The 18897-nt window shown below is 33.0% G+C and overlaps 2 protein-coding genes across 3 annotated transcripts in view; one reads left to right on the forward strand and one right to left on the reverse strand.

Moving 5' to 3' along the window:
• On the forward strand, positions 1-6735 carry LOC111000595 (probable phosphoserine aminotransferase). The gene is made up of 8 exons (XM_022270101.2): positions 1-160; positions 225-355; positions 1196-1311; positions 2034-2195; positions 2886-2980; positions 4218-4387; positions 4771-5037; positions 5985-6735. Exons 1-8 carry the CDS (start codon positions 110-112, stop codon positions 6088-6090), a joined length of 1098 nt encoding a protein of 365 aa, XP_022125793.1. The 5' UTR covers positions 1-109; the 3' UTR covers positions 6091-6735.
• LOC111000594 overlaps positions 6722-18897 on the reverse strand; it is a 22403-nt gene continuing 10227 nt past the window's right edge. Inside the window, exons 20-33 of one of the 2 annotated variants that reach the window (XM_045628952.1) lie at positions 18307-18848; positions 17994-18206; positions 17621-17776; positions 16823-16964; positions 16369-16440; positions 15674-15864; positions 14965-15138; positions 14218-14394; positions 12887-13048; positions 11580-11704; positions 10634-10784; positions 9204-9402; positions 8498-8814; positions 6722-7601 (exon numbers count right to left, since the gene is read on the reverse strand). In XM_045628952.1, coding sequence (XP_045484908.1) covers positions 7570-7601; positions 8498-8814; positions 9204-9402; positions 10634-10784; positions 11580-11704; positions 12887-13048; positions 14218-14394; positions 14965-15138; positions 15674-15864; positions 16369-16440; positions 16823-16964; positions 17621-17776; positions 17994-18206; positions 18307-18848 — 2653 coding nt within the window. In that variant the 3' untranslated portion in view covers positions 6722-7569. Of the gene's footprint in view, positions 7602-8488; positions 8815-9203; positions 9403-10633; positions 10785-11579; positions 11705-12886; positions 13049-14217; positions 14395-14964; positions 15139-15673; positions 15865-16368; positions 16441-16822; positions 16965-17620; positions 17777-17993; positions 18207-18306; positions 18849-18897 lie in introns of both variants that reach the window. The other variant, XM_045628951.1, reaches the window with a different exon arrangement.

Consider the following 18897-nt stretch of genomic DNA (forward strand, 5'->3'; position numbering starts at 1 on the left):
TCCATGACGGCTTTACTATCACAATAATTGAGAGTCATTCGCTGTTCGCTAAACATTTATTCAGTTGCCTTGTGTGATTGAACGTGAATAGTTGTGTCAATATAATAAAATGCCAAAAATACACAATTTTGGTGCCGGCCCGGCAAAATTGCCTGAGGAAGTAAGTAAATATGAAACATTGCTTTCTAATACAAGACATGTTTTCTAAAATTAGATATTTATAGGTGTATGAAGTTATAAGGGACGAGTTAACGAACTTTAAAGGAACTGGAATTAGTTTAATGGAAACAAGCCACAGGACACCTACTTATTTGAAGTTTAATACCGAAGTTCAGGATATTGTTAGAAGACTTCTGTAAGTATTAAAGTGAGAAGGCGCTTAGATTGCTTATCGGAATATTTTTTATCAGTATCATGACGTAATATATGAATCTATTTACGTTTATTTAATATTCTTAAAATGAATACTTACCGGTTTAACCACCTGACAAATAAGATTTCATTTGTTTTTACCGCGTTTAAAATTTAGGTTAAGGTTATGTTTTATTACAATGCTAAGTACTTTCCTTTGTTAATGGGGTTATTACAAATTGTGCATTATGTCTTAGAAGTGAACCATTTTACCAAATTACCTGAAGAGTACCTACTGTACCGATTGATAAAAAAGTTGTCTAACCTTTCCTTGTAGTAGGTAGTACTATCGTATGTACATTGTACATACTAGTTTTATCCTAGTAGGATAATGTTCCATGATGAACTAAAAGATTTTTTCCTGTAAGGAAGTTTTGCTTGTAATTCGCACAGATATATCATTACCTATGTATTTAGTTATTTATAAAAGCAAAATGACATTGATTACGTATTTTTATTTGTAAAGTAATTAATAATATGATATTTTTATAATTACGTTGCATGGATGATTTTCAAAAGAAATCGTTAAATAAGCCACAGAAGAAGCAGGCAGACATGAGCATATCGATTTTCAGATCAATTAAGTTCAGAAAATACAATCTCTATATCAGATTTAAATTAAACTGCTTTAAGTACTTAAGTATTACAATTGTCGTGTTCGGAAGGCCTCTGAATTGTAAATCGTGGGAATAATATAAAGAAACTAGACACAATAAATAAAGATAAATTCCATACTATTTTGACTTTAATAGAAATAGAAAATTTGAGATATCTTTTTCCATAGAAATGTACCAGCCAACTACAAGATATTAATGTTGGCGGGAGGTGGACAAGGCCAGTTCGCGGCTGTACCTCTCAACTTGATATCGAGAACTGGGACGGCTGATTATGTGGTCACAGGTATAGTGAAGTTTATTAAATGATTATACTACAGTCAAACATTCCGCCATTTAATAATTTGCCCTCCTAAAACTTCTATAAGTCAGAAACATGAGACCTATATATGAGTGAGATTGATACTTGCCTATACATCTATAAGCGACAGAGAACGCAATTTTTTTTCTTTTTTATGACTCATTGATAAGAAATTTCGATTTTCGAGGGACTCTTATTTATTCACACTAAATGTGCGTCTGTTATTGTTTTCCAAAGTTTTTATATATGACATACCTATATATTATGTTAGACAGACGCCTGCTGTAACTCTGTAAGAAGTCTCACTTAAGAAACCTCTATAAGAGAATATGAGATCGTGGTCCATTGAGCTCTCACTTATCCAGGATTGACTGTATATGTTACAAACTCATGAATTCATCAAAATCATTTTTTGCTGTCTAAATTAACAATATAAATTTACTTAGAGCTTGCTCTTATATGTAGTGTTTTAGGAACTTCAATATCACTACAGTCTGTATATTAATGTATATAATTATGTTTTTTTATAATAATAATCATGCTTTATTTTCACGAAAATGATATAGGTATCATGTTACATACGTAGATCGCTTATTATGCCAGTCATATTGGCTTGCGAAATTTGTCGAGTCAAGTTATGCTGTTGACTACTTATCGGTGTAATCCAGATTACTAAAGATTAAATAAAAATTGTTAACTAAATGCAGGTGCCTGGTCGGCGTTAGCAGCCAAAGAGGCGAAGAAATATGGCAAAGTCAATATGGTTGTGCCAGCCACAGATAAATATACAGGGGTCCCTGACCAGTCTACATGGAACCTTGATCCCAATGCATCATATGTCCATATTTGTGGAAACGAAACTATCCATGGTAAGCATTTTATCAGTAAGTAACAATATAGCCAGGGTTGTGAAGCTCATCGTACAAACTCTGTACATTGGCAGAAAATTTACCATAATGTCAGGAAATTGTATAGTATATCGTCAATAATTATTTCAGGTTCTGACAGTTTGTAATATGTCATTTGTCACCTAGATTACAGAACGCATTCTATGCGAACGAAGTTTCAGTATTCAGTATTTACAATATTCCTAATCTACATAATAATAATAATGAAAAATCTACACATAGAAAATTTATGTTAAGGGCGTTTATTATTTTCCGCTCTGCGGCGGCGCAAAAAAACTTAGAGAAAAAAGTAATTTATTCAGTTATTCAAAAGTTATAATTTGATTCGATATTTTTGTTTTGCTTAGCAAGTTCATGTTTTTGATACGAGCTATCAGGACACTATTCTATTAGGGCACTGATTACCTATCAAGCATGAACAACAGCAACCCATGAAATAACCGTATTATATTTTTCTATGAAGCGTCTTACAGTAATTGCCTTACCGATGGCCTAATTAATGAAAATTTAAAGCTATTACCTAGAGTATTAATTTATTTGTGTTTGCGTTGATTGAAACTATTTACGTAACTTTATAGAGTAGGTACTGAAGGTGATTCAATTATAAGTTAAAATTAACATTTTTTTCCATTCATCTGTATTTTTTCACAGGTGTTGAATTCGATTTTATCCCTGATACTAAGGGAGTACCTCTAGTCGCTGACATGTCGTCGAACTTTATGTCAAAGAAATTGGATGTTTCTAAGGTATAACTTTTCTTTTTCCAAAAATTCTAAAAAGTGGCATCTTGGATATCGTTTGCCCCGGGGAATAAAGCCGTTAAACACTATTACGACTGGGTCATGTCGCTACTATAAATGTATTTTTTTAAAGATTTGTGCAACAGATTTCATTTTAAAAACACAAGGATGTCTTTATTCTATGAAATATTTTGGGCACAATAATAGTAATACATGATTTTACTTTCCTCAAATAGATAGCAACTATAAAGATAATTTTAGTTGAGTTGGTAATTTGACGAAATAATCATAAAAGTTAATGCGACAGTTTAAAAAAAAATCTCCATTTCAACATGGTTATAATATTCCCGCGAAACGAGTGGTAATAAATTATTACGTTCTAGATATTCATCAATATTACCGTTGTAATGTGGGGTTACTGTCTCGTCCAAAATTATGTTGAAATATGTACTGTAATGTAAAGTTGGTTATTTTTGAACTAACTTCACTAAATAATGTAATATAAAGTACTTAGTATCCTAGTAGTAACAGCATTTACTACTTTTATTTCTTCAGATAAAAATAGATTTTTCTTTTACGACTTTGTTCCCCGGAGCAAGCGATATGACTTATCAATCATTTCCAATCAAAGCTCTATAGTCCGCAAGGTTTCGAAGCTAAATGGAAAGAAATTCCATAGAAGATTCGAGTTCTGTACGGTTCTATGTTAACACTAAAATCTATATCTACAGGAGTAGTACCTTTTCTTGTTATAAGATTAGGTATCTCAGCCAAAGGGCATGATAGCTTAACAATATGTTATTGTTATTAGACATTCGATATCTAATACACTGATAAGGATATTGATTCCATTATAACAATAATTTCAGCTATAATATCTTAATCTCGTTCATTTGTTTTTAAATTCAATATGTTACTGAAATTAGCGTATTAAAAATTCACGATAGTCCAATATTTTATGCGGCATGCTCGACGTTTCCATAAATTTAATATTTATGGATTTTTCTACGTCTTCAACCATTGTCACTGTCCGGAGTCGCCATATTCATATTAATCGTTGTATATTTCGTACAGTGACCGATGTGTAGACGTCTTTCTTCTTAGTACCTAAATTATATTTGTAGATCTTTCAATTTATTAATTAATTGAATCTATTATGGTGTTGTACGATTCTCACCAAAAATTTAAATGAAGAAATGCCTAGAAAATGTGATTTGTTTCACATGTTTTAATCGGATTTTAGTTTGGAGTAATATATGGCGGTGCCCAAAAGAACATTGGTACATCTGGTGTAGCCCTGGTCATTGTCAGGGAGGACCTTCTGAACCAGGCTCTGCCCATTTGTCCAATTATTTTGGACTGGACTGCCAATGCAAAGGCCGATTCTATCCTTAACACACCACCTATGTTTGCGTAAGTTTTTAATAAACAAATTCTTTTTCCCCAATTACATGTCTATATTTAAAAAAAATCGACATAATTGATTTATTATATTTCAATGTTTACTGACCAACTAGTAGAAGTATTCAAGGCGTATGTTCAATACTATGTTTAAAGTACATATATATTAATTAATATTCATAATCGAAAAGCACATTATTTTTCACGGCGCATTTTAGTTTATTCTAATATATGATATTTGATGTTAAAAATAAGTCTTTTTTATTTTGTTAGAAGACACAAACTGAATTCAGTATTTTGCCTTAGTGTGAAAATAAATAATAATTTTCGTTATATAAAGTTCAGATTATGTTTTTAAATAACAACTATATTAATTATTAAGTGATTGATTGCAGTATATACGTAATGGGAAAATGTTTAGAATGGATCGAAAGGAAGGGAGGTCTTGATAAAATGGCAGAATTGGCGAACAAAAAGGCCTCACTAATTTATGACCTGATCGAGCAGTCGAATGGCTTCTACTATGCCCCAGTTGCCAAAGACTCTAGGAGTAAAATGAACATTCCGTTTAGAGTTGGCTCAGCTGGTGGTGACGAAGCTTTGGAGAAAGAGTTCTTGAAGGGTGCAGAGGCATTAGGACTTATACAATTAAAGGGACATAGGTAAGATATTTTAAACATAAATATTTGTCATGCCGTTTGGTAATTCAGTACTACATAAATCGACTTGTATATAATAAATGTTATAACATTTTGGATTACATATTCAAGTTATATTTAATTTCGTTATCAACAGCTCTTTTCTGCCTTTTCAAGATAACATTTCCTATCTGTTTATGATAACATTTGTTGCTACAGGTAATTCGTACTGGCTGAAATTTGGCTAGTGAAAAATTTACATAATTAAAAAATTTTTTAGTACTGTCTAAGCATAGGTTCTGTTGTTATCTTCTTGCTTTATACTGTGAATGATCTGTCCTGATTTTGATAAAAGGCGTCATAAATCTAAACAATGAATATTTCTCAGCATGGCGATTGCTATTATTACCATCAGATGGCGAATTTGGTAATTTGGTAATAATAAATGGTAAAATTATGAGACTGATGTAATTTTTTAAAATATTATATAACACATTTTTTGCGAATTTGTGATGACATGATTTTTTTAATGCTGTATCATGATATTGTCAGCAATTTTTAAATGTTATTGTAAACACTGATAAATAGTTAATTGTATATAAAAGATTTTTTGTATTTTATTTTAATTTTTTATATATACCGTAATTCAATGTGATATCTTAACTTAACAGTACGTCTTTTTTATTTTTTACAGTTTCAATAAAATATTTATATTTTTTGCAACATACTCAAAATTATTACAGATAGTTTATCGTGACATAGACAATGTCAGATTTGACAGACAGACAGACATAACATTTGCAAGAAACAAAACATTTATAGCTGCTCATAATAATGTTCATAAGATCCTAAGGAGTGAAATTTTCCTTCCATATTACTTACAATTAATGGGAGTAATATGGAGTTCATCAATGATTTCAGTAATCACGCAATTAGACTTTCGTAGTTTTCACCAAAATATTTTTTAACAGGAGTGTGGGCGGCATCCGTGCGTCGATATACAACGCCGTGACTGTGGATGAAGTGGAAGACCTGGTCAAATACATGAAGGAGTTTTACGAGAAGTATGCCAAGTAAACCAGTCAAGACTTCTTAAACTGTCATTTTGACAGCTGTCAAAAAAGTTACTATTGGCCGTGTAACATCAGATTGTCATTTACCCCGTTTATAAAGGTATAGGGACTTGGATATTCTTTTCATAGAAATTGTGTGATAATTGGAATTAAATGTGATTTAAACAATAATCAGATACTCGCAATCAAGACGAATACTAAATTACTATTTATATCTATCATATTTTATTTAACTAGGGATGCATTTGATATAATAATATGCCATAGATTTATGATTAAATGAGTTGGCTATTGTGTTGAACAAATTTGTACATGCAAGTTGACAAATTTTTTTCTGTTTAAATTTTTATTATATGTATATATATATATATTGTTGCTTCAAATTGGTTGTAATACAATAAGGAAATAATTGCTAATTCTGATCTATACCTAAGTCTAATACCCAAACCGGTAGTTTATTAATATTTTTTTGTAAATTGTTGTTCTATTGAAATTTCCGTCTATTGTTATAATCCCAGTTATATAAGATTTCAGTTATATATCAGGATTAGCGTTTTTTTTATCTCTTAGATAAGCTATGTTTCGTGTTAAATCCTTTTATACTTGTTAAAATATTTGTAATAAAAATAAACACATTGAAATATATAATTATTTTATTTTTGTTAACTGTTATTTACTAACGTGGTAATTGTGATACAATGTGATGGAATACAGACCACTAAAACATGATGAGTATTAAATATGATGTTCAAAGAGAAGGCGGGAAATATGTTATATCGTTGTCAAAGTAGATAAAGGATACAGAAAATAATAATAATCTACAGTAAAGTATTCATGTTTGTAACTAAGACTATACAACCATTTATACAAACACGCAGCAAATATACACTATAAGTCCACATTACAAAAATAAAATTTCTTAAAATACAATTAGTATTACAATAATTCGATGTACAAAACCTACAAACGAATGGTCGGTACTTAGACCATTATAAATATACAAATATATTTACACAATGTAAAAATCAATCTTTATTAGAATGTCACATCCGCCCCGTCATTGATATGGCATTATACGCCTAAAATATTTGAGCATTCGATCGAAATTAGAACATCAACACATTCACTGTTTTTGTAATTTGAAACACATATTTGTGACGGTCTCTAGAATAATATTTGGTGGGGTCAAACAGTGAGTGTGTTAATACACATTGCTGATTAAAAATTAAAACTAATTATAAAGCTAGCAGAGTACAAAATTCTACATCGCCTCGACAATTTTCATAGATATAGCCTATTATAAGTTTATTTACAGTCATAACGCAGAATAATGAAATAGAAATGCAAAGCACCAAAGGTGTATATAGAAAAGCGGAGGTACGTGTAATGGAAATACTGGAGTAGTATATCTATTAAAATTGTTCGAGGAGAATCAACTATTATTAAGTAAGTTTGACCAGAATACACCGCAGTCCGTCGCTGTTTACTGACCCTCACTGTCGCTGTCGCTCTTATCTGTGGATAAATTGCATCATTTGTTTTTAATGATGTAACGACAGTGTTGATAATATATTAATCAATGTCGTAATATTGAGGTCAAAACTGACGAATTCATGACCAAACAGACCAAGTATTTTACATTTATTAATGATTATTTTAAGATTTTAGAGATAAAAGTTTACGTTTCACCAATTTTAAATGGAGACAGAATTTTTTTGCCCCTCTCCATGTTGAGAGATAAATAAGTGCTGTTGGAGAAAGTAGGACATTCTAATATACTAAATCAACCGGTAAATCACGTTCGAATTCCATATTTAAAACATAAGTAATTGCTCCGTATCGTGTTTTTGAAGTGAAACTTCCTTAGGGTCATGAGGGTAATTTTTTTATGGATAAGAGAGAGTGAATAAACAGGTTTAGAGAGAGTGAGAAAGGGAGATCGTGAAAAATACACGCTATTGGTTGATGTATTCGTCTAGTAGATACATATGTATTAAAACTTTAGATGGCAATTTTGTTATGTAACGTTTCGTGCTTTACTGCACGCAGATTTTTTATTTATTATACTTATCTCTAAATAGTATCAATATAGATATACAAATACATGGAGAGATCATATACTGGTACATGATATATGGGGGCTTTTACCTTAGTAATAATTATTTTACAAAGAAGTTTCACTACTGACATGTGTACTCTGTACGCACGCACTTTTTTAAGCATATCTGTTTACGACTCGTAGAAATTACGTTATGTTTTTAATATAGTTCGCAAGTGACATACTCGTACTTAGCTGAGGTCACGTGTAGTAAACTGATCCAAGAGCTTGAGCAAGCAATAATAAACTAAAGTGTATCGCTGCAAAAGTGTCTAATATGTGCATCGGTGCTCCAAATACTGACCTTTCTTACCAGGGTATGCGTGCCTTTTTAATCTGTCATAGAGATCCTCCTTTGTCCCATAGATGCTGGCGTTGGACCGCGCTAGGCTATTCATCTTTCCATTCATCCCGTTGTGTAAGCTCTCTTTCATATATGTCTCGTTGTAGAAATTGGGCATTTCCCAACCATCTTCTTCGTCGTCATAGTAATGTGCGTATGTGGAGTGGTGAGATGGAGCGATTGATTCCGCGTACGGCGTATGCGCACCGTAGTAGAAGTTCACTTGTGAACCATTTTGGTCAATAGCTGGTGTCAATGTTTTCTTTGGTTCGCGTTTCTTGGACGATCTGCGGGAAGGAGTTTATTTTATATACGTCATATAGACAATTGTTTCCTGTTGGTTTGAAGAAATTGATACTGACGCTTCTAGTAGATTTAACATTACGCACATATGTTCCTCCAAGAAAGAAGCAACGTTAGGTTTCCCTAACGAGAAACTACAGTAAAGACAATTAAGTGCAATGCGTATGTAGCAGAAAGATACTCCACGAAGTTATTGGTGTAATCAAGGGCTTGAGACAAATTCACTTTACGATAGGCGAGACTCACGAACGCCAAACGAATTCGAATGAAATGCCTGTCGAAAAGTGATAATAAATCACAAACAGTCTGTAATATTTGAGAATTAACCTACGACTGTCAGATCTACTAAAGAGTCAACGATAATCAATCTTACCTAACGCAGATCATCCATACGAGCAGCACTAAGAATATGATGAATATGACGCCTCCTGCAACTCCACTAGCAATGTACGCGAACTCGCTCTTCTCTCGGCAGTGTCTGCCTGTGAATGAACCCGCGCATCTGCACGACGGCTCTCCTCTTGCATCCTTTACACATTCACCACCGTTGTCGCAGAAGTCGATACATACATCTGAAATTATAGAAGAATTTATATTAAACTGTAATTTGCCATGTGACAAATCTTCTGCTTTTCTTGCACTGAAGACTATCGCTGTCGTATTAAAAGCGCATTTCAAATTCGTCAAGTATACAACGTTCAAGCGGAATTTTCAAAATATTATTCTGGCTCTAAGGGTGAGATTTAGAAAGGAAAGTTCTAGAATTACTAAACAAAATAATCAAAATTGTTATTTCGCAGAAAAACATAATACATATAAAAAAAACATTACATGTTTGAAGTAACAAACTGAAAGCATAGAATAACATTTTAGCAAGTTTAAATGGTTGTGGAATAAATAATTGAGGTACAAAGGTATTTAGGTTGAAAGGTTCCCGAATGATTATCGCGTGTTGATATGCCAACATGGGTATTTAATTAACTGAAATTCCATCCAAGTTTAGGTTTTAGAGTTTCAATACATTTAATAGAATGAAGTATTGAGAGAGTTATAGCTATCTTCAAACCAATTGTAGTTGTGTTTGAGTTTGGAAGTTCGGAACTGAAATTTGCAAGACCAGATTTCTAGTTATAATTGGTGTGGTTTAATTAATAAATGTACCATGTATGTTGTTTATTTATATGTCACAGCTATTTTAAAGGGCAAACGTTTAAAAGCTAAAAGCTTTTGTGAATAGTAATTAGGTTGGTCGAAAGTTGAAACAAATGATGTACGAGAACCTTTTTTTCGAACAATTTTGATAAAAGTTAAAAGTTGTAAGATTATGTCTATCTCGACGTTAAGTACAAAATGTGACGAAAATGCTGTATTTAATAATATTACTTATATAAGAAATTCGTAAAGAAACACACACACGTATTAATAATCAACATAATTATTACACATTTTAGATTTCTTGTACTTTTAACTTGAATCTGTGCATATAATGTAATTTTATGAAATTGAATAAATAAAAAATAACCAGTCTTATGCCATATTCAGTTAGCTTTTGAATTTTTTTTTAAATATATAAGCAATACCAGAGATCCAAAAAAAAATTTAATACAAGTTTTATTGCAACAAACAACAAACAAAATTAAATAATGAATGTAACATTGATTTCAAAGAGGCGACAAATTATGGATATCCAGATCTAGCTCGTTTGTCAGAATGATCAATCTGATCAACAATCAAAACGCGTTTTTTTCTGAAACGAGGGACAAATGTAGCGTTGATGCTATCTAGAATGTAGTATTTTTTTACCTGTACAAACTTTTCCAGTTCCGTTGAATCCAGGCTTACATTGGCACTTGAACTCATTGGTTTCCTGTACGAGCAGGCAATACGCGTTAAGGTCACAATGCATTTCCGGTCCATTCATGTCACATGGATTTGTGCAATCCGTTAGTGATACCTGTGATAAAGAAGAAAGGATTTAATATAAAAAGAATGATAACCTACTGTTCTATTACAGAAAACAGATACCGACATCTTAGGCTTATATTTTTATGGTTATAGCACCAATTTAGGATTCCTGATATTGTTTTACTTTACACGTTTCTAATCAATTTATGTATTTTCAAACGATTTTTATTTTGGTTTTCCAGGAATATGATCGTATGTGTTATATATAAGAAAAATAAATAGCATATATTTTTCGCATAATTACAAAGAATAATATCTTAAAATAGACATGTTGAAATCTGTAGAAACTGGATTGATAGTATTTTACTGAATATCTGCAAACGCCTCAGATTATTAATCTTTAATCAGCTGGGCGTTCGAGTGAATACTCCGTCTTAAGACTTTCTTAATGAGAGAGATAGGTAAAGATATTCTTATTAAAACAGATAATATTGCGAGAGTCGTTTCCGATCTAGCAGAAACTATTGTTACGTCAACACTAAAAACTGTAATAGGTTTATAGGCTAGATCCTTATAATGGCTGAAATGAAATAGCCATGAAGCATGGATCAGGACGCACTTAAGTCTTATCTCAAGACGTTATAATTCGTGAAAACATCGTTGGATCGTGACTTTTGGTGTTTGCCTACAGCTAGAATATTTCAATAGAAACTACAAAATAGAAAGGGGATGAAGATAAATAATATATTATTTCGCTTTAACGTGAAAAAATTACTAAAATTGACAAGTGTGTCTTGTGTGTCTTTGAACTGTGTATACGTAGCCTACTTATACTTATACTTACAGCGCCTGCCTCCTTGGTGCTGGTGTTGATTGGACAATCGATACAAGTTGTTTGTTGGGTCTCAGACTGGTAAGTTCCCTTCTTGCAGAGAATGCAGGTGTTGAGAGTTACGTTTAGGAATGTACCTGGAAAATGTTTTAAAATTAATAACTTTTTAATATTATATAGGGCGTTTCAAACAAATCAAATATTTTTTACTGTCTCATAAATTTAAGAGATTGATGTTTTACTTAACTTTTATTTAATCTATCTATAGTAAGAATGTAGTAGTATTTTGGAGAAGGCATTCTGCGAAGGGGTTCTTGCAAATTAAGTAGAGTTTAGATATTATATGACAAACTTCGATATTTACTATTTTCTTCAAGAGGAATAATCGGATTGGAGTTCTATATTTACATTTTGCAAGAAATAAAAGGGATAGACTATATTTCTATAGTACGAAATAAAGTCTATCCTCTATATTTGTTAATTATATATTGTAAGCTATTTGTAATAAATACCATAAACCTACATTATTTCAAGTTTAATTATATTCATTGTAACTTTAGAAGTAACATGGACTCAATATAATTCAGACGTAACAATAAATAATTAACCAAACTGAATAAGTGCAAACTGTTTATCCAATTAAAATTTTGGCATCCACTTCTCATTAATTATGCACAAACCCGCTTTGTATTTAAATAGCCCTTTAGAATACAATAACTAAAGTACTGAAACATTGGTTTATAAAGTTTTCACACACTGATTTAATTTTAACGCTACCAAATGCTTAAATTTTTTCCACTTTACTAATTGTGAATAATACTGTGCTATTTGAAAGGCCGGCAGCGCACTTGCGAGCGATATCACTTAACATCAGATGAGCCTTCTACACTTTTACACGCTGTTGCGTAATAAAAATGCTTGATTGTAATGAACGGGCGAGTCGATTAATACCGTGTATTCTGTTTCTATTTCTTTAATTTGATTTTTCATAACTGGTCGTTTTATTAGAGATTTTTTACGGACAGAGTTTACTCACTTTACAAAAGCTTCTTAAGAATCATATAGGGTTAGTGAAAGCTTCTAAGTACAATCAATTTAATCTTTATAGATAAAAAAGCCTCTAATTTTGCTAACACTTTAAATAAAGTAAATATAACGTAGTATGTTCAGTCACAATCTATAAATACTTATCATGAGCGCTTCATCTAATACAAAATAATATTTGCACATTGGGCCCGCTTATTTTTTTTAGATCCGCTTTGAATTCAGTACTAAAAATATGGCGTTTACAAAGTCATACGCATCTTACAAATACTTACCAGGTTTACAGACAGGCAGTGAGCATTGGTCAGGAGAAGCGGCACCGACTTGTGGAGTTGTGGTGCCAGAGGGACATGACACACAGGCCGCTCCCGCGCCGCTTGCCCTCCAGGTGCCGCGAGGACATGGCTCACAGCCACCTTCGTTGCTTAGCTGTTCGCCTGGTACATAAATTTAAATAAGTATTCAGAAAAAAATGGTACTTACGAATTAACGCCACCGCGGCAGAAAATTAATGGTCAGCGTGGACAAACTAAACCTAGATCATTGCTAACCATTACAATTTTGCCGTGGTGGCGTTATTATGTTAATACCAAAAAAATCCCTTGAAAAACCAGTTTTTATCTTCAAACATAAACACAAATTTATAAAAATTATACAATAAATTGTTTAGTAGAAACATTTAAAAGTAATTACAAGTGTATATTTTAACTTTAATTTGTAGGAATAATAAAGGCATACATTATGATGTATGAAAAAGAACATATAACTTAGTAGCGTATAGGATTCCTAAAAATTCAATTACAACGTACTTGATACAGCATTTTGAAGCGGTATTTATATTGCATTTTCAATTGAAAAATATTGCGAACATCAATAAAGCTAGAAATGGGAGCGCGAAGGTGGAGAATAATGCGTTCAAACATTTCTTTTGTTTCGTTGGCACGAGTTGACGCCAAGAAAGTCTTCATAATAAAATAAACACACGAAACACAATTTTATTTTGTGTTCGATTAAAAATTGTTCATGCAAGAAAATCGAGTGATAAGTTATGTTTTAAATTTGATTTAGTGTTTCTTCGACAGATATAAGACGTTGAAAGAGAACTAAACCATTTCAGTTAATAAATTTAGTGTAGTGAATATAGGTGCAAGTGCGGTATCTCAGACACATGAACATAGTGTCAAAATATTATATCATACTAAAGGTCTGTTTCACAATGTGAAAAAGTACCTAGTAAGTAAGTAAGAAAATAGCTATGCAACACATCAATCGGAAGATAAAAGTTCCGAATAAGACAATTAACTTTTCATGACGAATAGCGCTATCTGACAGTCGTGAAACACAACAATAGTGTTTATCCCACCAATTAGCAATAAATAGCTTATTTGGAACTTATCCAGACATTGTGAAACAGACCCTAAGACTGTTAATGAACATAACCTTAGTTTAAGCTATTCATTAGTATTGTAGACAATTAAGTCACCATAATATTACTTACTAACCATAATTATTGTATAGGCTAGATTGTAATTCATGTAAAGTCGCACTATTTTTTTTGTTAGCATTATTGTAAATAAAAAAGTACTTCTAAGCAAACAAATCCTACCTGAAGGACAATCATCCCGACATTCAGCTGCGGACACAGCTTCCGTCGCTCTTGTAGTTTGTCCCCTGGGACAAGCGATACACGCAAAAGCACCCTCTCTCGGCTGGTACGAGCCGTGACCGCAAGGCCTGCATAATTCTGCCTCAGCGTCGTAGTATTTCCCGGCTGCGCACCTCTCTGCAAACGGGAAATTTAACACTTGTAATTACGAAACCGAATACTGTTACTTGTTGGAAGATTGTTTTAACCAGCTGTGTTTTGGAAGTTATATGTTCCGCTTCGTAAAAGATATCTAATAGAATTACACTATACATAAAGGACGAAATTAATTGCCTGCCATTTGAGAGTAAACTGAGAACGAAACTATATACTAATAATACATAAAAGAACGACAGTCTATTTTTTTAGTATTGCAGAGGAAATACCAGTTTAAAAGTAGGTCATTTTATCAACACATGGACAATTGACAACAGGTGAAAAAAGTATTGAATTAACTGGGAATCAAAAGATGGCATGAAGCCCACTACAAATAAGACAAAGTAAAAAAAGGTCTTGATTTTTTTTAAAGATTTTGTTTTATAATTAAAACAAACAACGTATGATTAGTTGTTATCAGTGAGGTAAACCGATATCAATTAAACAATCACGGTTTCGCTGGATATAGTTTACGCACTTGAAACCTTAAAAATACAAGTAAAACTAATTCTAACAATTTCTCACGTATTACAATGTATTTTTATGACCTACCTTTACAATCTGCGGCACTTCTGGCTCCAGTTGCTTGGGTGACGCCTGGTTGACCGGCGATCGAAGGACACGAGGTACATTGCAGCTGCCCGGATTCTGATTGATAAGTTCCAGATGGACAAGGCTGACACGTATCACTTGCTGCGTCAAGGTATGTACCCACGGCGCACGCGACTGTGAAGAAATTGTATGATTAAATATTGACCCAGAAAACATTACACAAGCCTTCCAGTTAATATGATGGTGATACATAGATTCCTTAACACAACAGTTGTAAATCATAATAGTAATTTTTTTATTTACATTTAAACTGCTGAATATATTAAGATTAAATGTAAACAAATGTAACAAACCATTATTAACCAAACAGTGTCAGTAAGTTTTCATCATAAACAGGCTAAACAAAAGCTAGTTATCCGATTGTTTTCAGAGGAAAATAAAGTAAAGTCGTGAAAGATTAAGATGTAATAAAAATAAAATATTATATAAAACCATTCCTCATTTGTTTGTAGCTTTATTGAATATGTTTAAACCAAGTTCAAACATGAGGTTTGTCTACGAGTAAAATAGTGAAAAATTAAATCCAACTTGAAAAATACCGGGCTCGGGCTCTTATAGGATTTAATTTAGGAACAAAGGATTTTTTTTATAGTTCTACTTTTTTTTAATTTTTTTGTTCTAGTTTTTTAGGGTTCGATGGTGAACTTACCACAATCGGGAGCCGTAACAACCTGTCCCATTGGACACGCGTAGTCGGATTCCAATTTCAAACTAGCCGGGTCTGGCACTGTATTCGGTAATATACTTCGAACATCAAACTGTTCGTCTTCCAGAATCAATTTCTCCAATAGTTTTTTAACCGTCGATCTCTCGTTGTTACCGTTGTGGATAACCGGGTCGCTGCAATTGGAATATATGATTCTAAGTAACCTGTTAGCTCGCTTGCATATATTCAATTAAGCTTTCCCACAGGTTGGCTTTACAGCTAGTTCAAAATATTAACTTAGGTTAGGTATAATAAGCCCTCAATAACATATTGTATTATCTTAAATATATATCTGTGTTATGTCTTACAATTAACGAAAATGTTTCTGTATGAACGAAGATTATAAATTGATCAATTTAAGCCCTTGAACCCAATTCCAGGTTTCCTCTCAACTACTATATACTATATCTAAATAATAGCCTCTATTATATACTATAGCATATAATAGAGGCTATCTTTATTTGTATATTTTTATTTGTTATGTCTTTTATAGAATAAAAAATTACACACCCTCACACAGGTACTTTTTACTTAAAAGGTTCATATTTAAAATTTATACCGAAAATGGACTAGCTGTTTCATCAACCTATGGGTTTAATCAACACAGTAGGTGCGGAGTGCATAAATGTGCAACTTACTTTATGGCCGGGAACGAGATCTCGATGCTATACGTGTCACCAGCTTGCCGTCCCTCTCGGTTGCTTCGAGTCCTATGTGCCACAGAATACATGCAATAGTGAATCAGAGACATGCTTAGATAAATCACGACTAAGACAGTAAAAGTTGTACGACTGAGGAAAGTGCACTCAATTCACTGATTTACTGATAAAGGATTTCTTCTATCCTTCGATAGTTTGTTCTCCCACAAGTCACGATTCCTTTCACTTGAAGTATTTAAAATAAATCCTGTATTAGTATATCAATTATATACAAGTGCGATCCATGCTCAAGTAGCAGGATTTAAAGAAATAGTGAAATTCCTATTCTACCATTAATATGAACATCGTTCTACTTGTTTCTACCCCCACACCGCTATAACTCCCCATTTATAGTTCTAATTAGTGGTAATATTAACTATAGTAAAATACTCACTCTTCAACCGGGATGATGGCATCCAGAACATAAGTATCTTCAGTTTTGACTGATGGTTGAGTGGATATCTGTCGAGTTTGTCGCACATTGCCACGGTGATCACATTTCACGTTGATATCTAGTTCTTTGCATTCCCGTGTTCCTGTAAATGCGTAAATAAATTAAAAAAAAATAATATTAACAAAATATTTATCTTAAAGGTAATGTTCAGTCAAAAGTATATAGGTTGATAGACAGGGTTAATATGGCCTGAAGTTAGGTCCGACAGCGGGTATTGTCTCTGGAGAGACCTTAGGTTTTTAAATAATGTAATAAGTAAAACGTAAAAAAATACTACGTAACATCTGTAACTAATTTTAATAAACGGCTTTTATTGGCTGTGGGATTCAAGTGCACAGGCGCTAATTAAAGATTTAATTTGAAGTCTGGTCCCCTAAACTGGTGATTTACTCGCTCAACGAATAAGTATCGATTCAATGAGAAATTGCCAGTATTAAAGTTACACAGGAACCATACTATTGAAGTTTTTTATTTTCTATTTATCAATTTTCAATTATTATTACTATGTAGGTTAAGTTGTTAATACTGCATTTTTGTGTTGAAAACGAATGTGCATAAATAATTCCATTAAAAAAATAACAATATTTAAATAAGTATGTGTTGTGTAGTATTCAGATAGTTTCGTAACTATTAGGTTAGTGCACCAGACTAGGCCCTAGGTATAAAATAGTTTGTCAAACTGAGAATTGGTCGATATGTGAGCTTAAAATTGTTAGATATTATATAATATATACGTACCATCTACTGCATAGGAACAGAAGTTCCAGTCCCTGTTGAGTTGGTTAATGGCACTGCGCACCTTTTGCCTCAGCACTCCCTGGCCTGCGTCGTTACAGAGGACCGAACTTGGGAAAAGCATCGAAATCTTGAAGACACGTTGCGCGGGCGAGGCAGCTAAAGTTTTGAATCGTAGATTAGTTAGATTATATTATGTATAAAGCATCATAATTTTTTTTAGACTTTTATCTAGTAAGTTGCACATATTTTATTTTATTTCACAAATCCGCATAGTTATTTACAAAACAATATGAAATACGAATGTATTTTTAAATTCGTATATTGCTACTAGTTATTAAACACACAAATACATTAATTGTTATTAATTACTTACGAGAACATGCTGGGTATACGAGCGGAAGTGTTGGGTCATTTGTGGGTCGCCAGAAGCCTTCAGCACCACAAGTGTAGAACGGTGGCACGGGTTGTGAGAATTTGAGTCCTTCACGACACGCTATGTCGCACACCTTGAACTGCCCACCAGCGCCCCAATCGCGGCAAGACTGGTAACCACCCAAAGGATCCGGGAGAGGAGGACAGAATTCCGCTGCAAATACCATTATTAATCAGTTATATAATCACATACACATAATAATGCAGATATATAATCTGTTTACTTTTAAATTAAAAAAAAATACGATACTTACACAAAACAGTTACTTTGAATGTACAAGTAGCGGCATTGCCAGCGGCGTCGTACGCAATGTATGCGATATCATAGGATCCCCATGCCAAATTATGGCCTGGTTTATGTCCTGACTTTTCAACTACTTTCACTACACCTATATTGTCACTGAACACGGGCGTATCCCAATTAACTAAAGTAGATCCGTTCTTAGCAATAACCCATAAGTCTCCCGGGCAGCGATCAGCTCTGGGAGGTTCTTTGTCTACTTGGAGTTGTTGACATTTTGGCCCACCAAAACCGTTTGGACATACCCTCTGTCCACAATGAGATGGAACTATTCTTTCAACTCCTCCTACTATATCATCATATCCAGCCCATGTCAGAACCAAATTACTGTATAGAACTGGTTCCGATCTGCAATCACGGACTTGTTTTTGTACTTCATTTGTTACATCAAGTGCTCGGTTCCAGATTTGTACTTTAGTCAGGTATCCTTGGAAGCCAGACTCGGTGTATGCTTTTGGATTGTCTGATTGAGGTTTTCCTAGAGTCACCCACATGCTGAAATGACAAAAAAATAAGAAAAATATACAACAATTTATATACAGTT

Source organism: Pieris rapae, chromosome 7, assembly GCF_905147795.1.
Source record: "Pieris rapae chromosome 7, ilPieRapa1.1, whole genome shotgun sequence".
In the NCBI taxonomy this organism is placed as follows: Eukaryota; Metazoa; Arthropoda; class Insecta; order Lepidoptera; family Pieridae; genus Pieris; species Pieris rapae.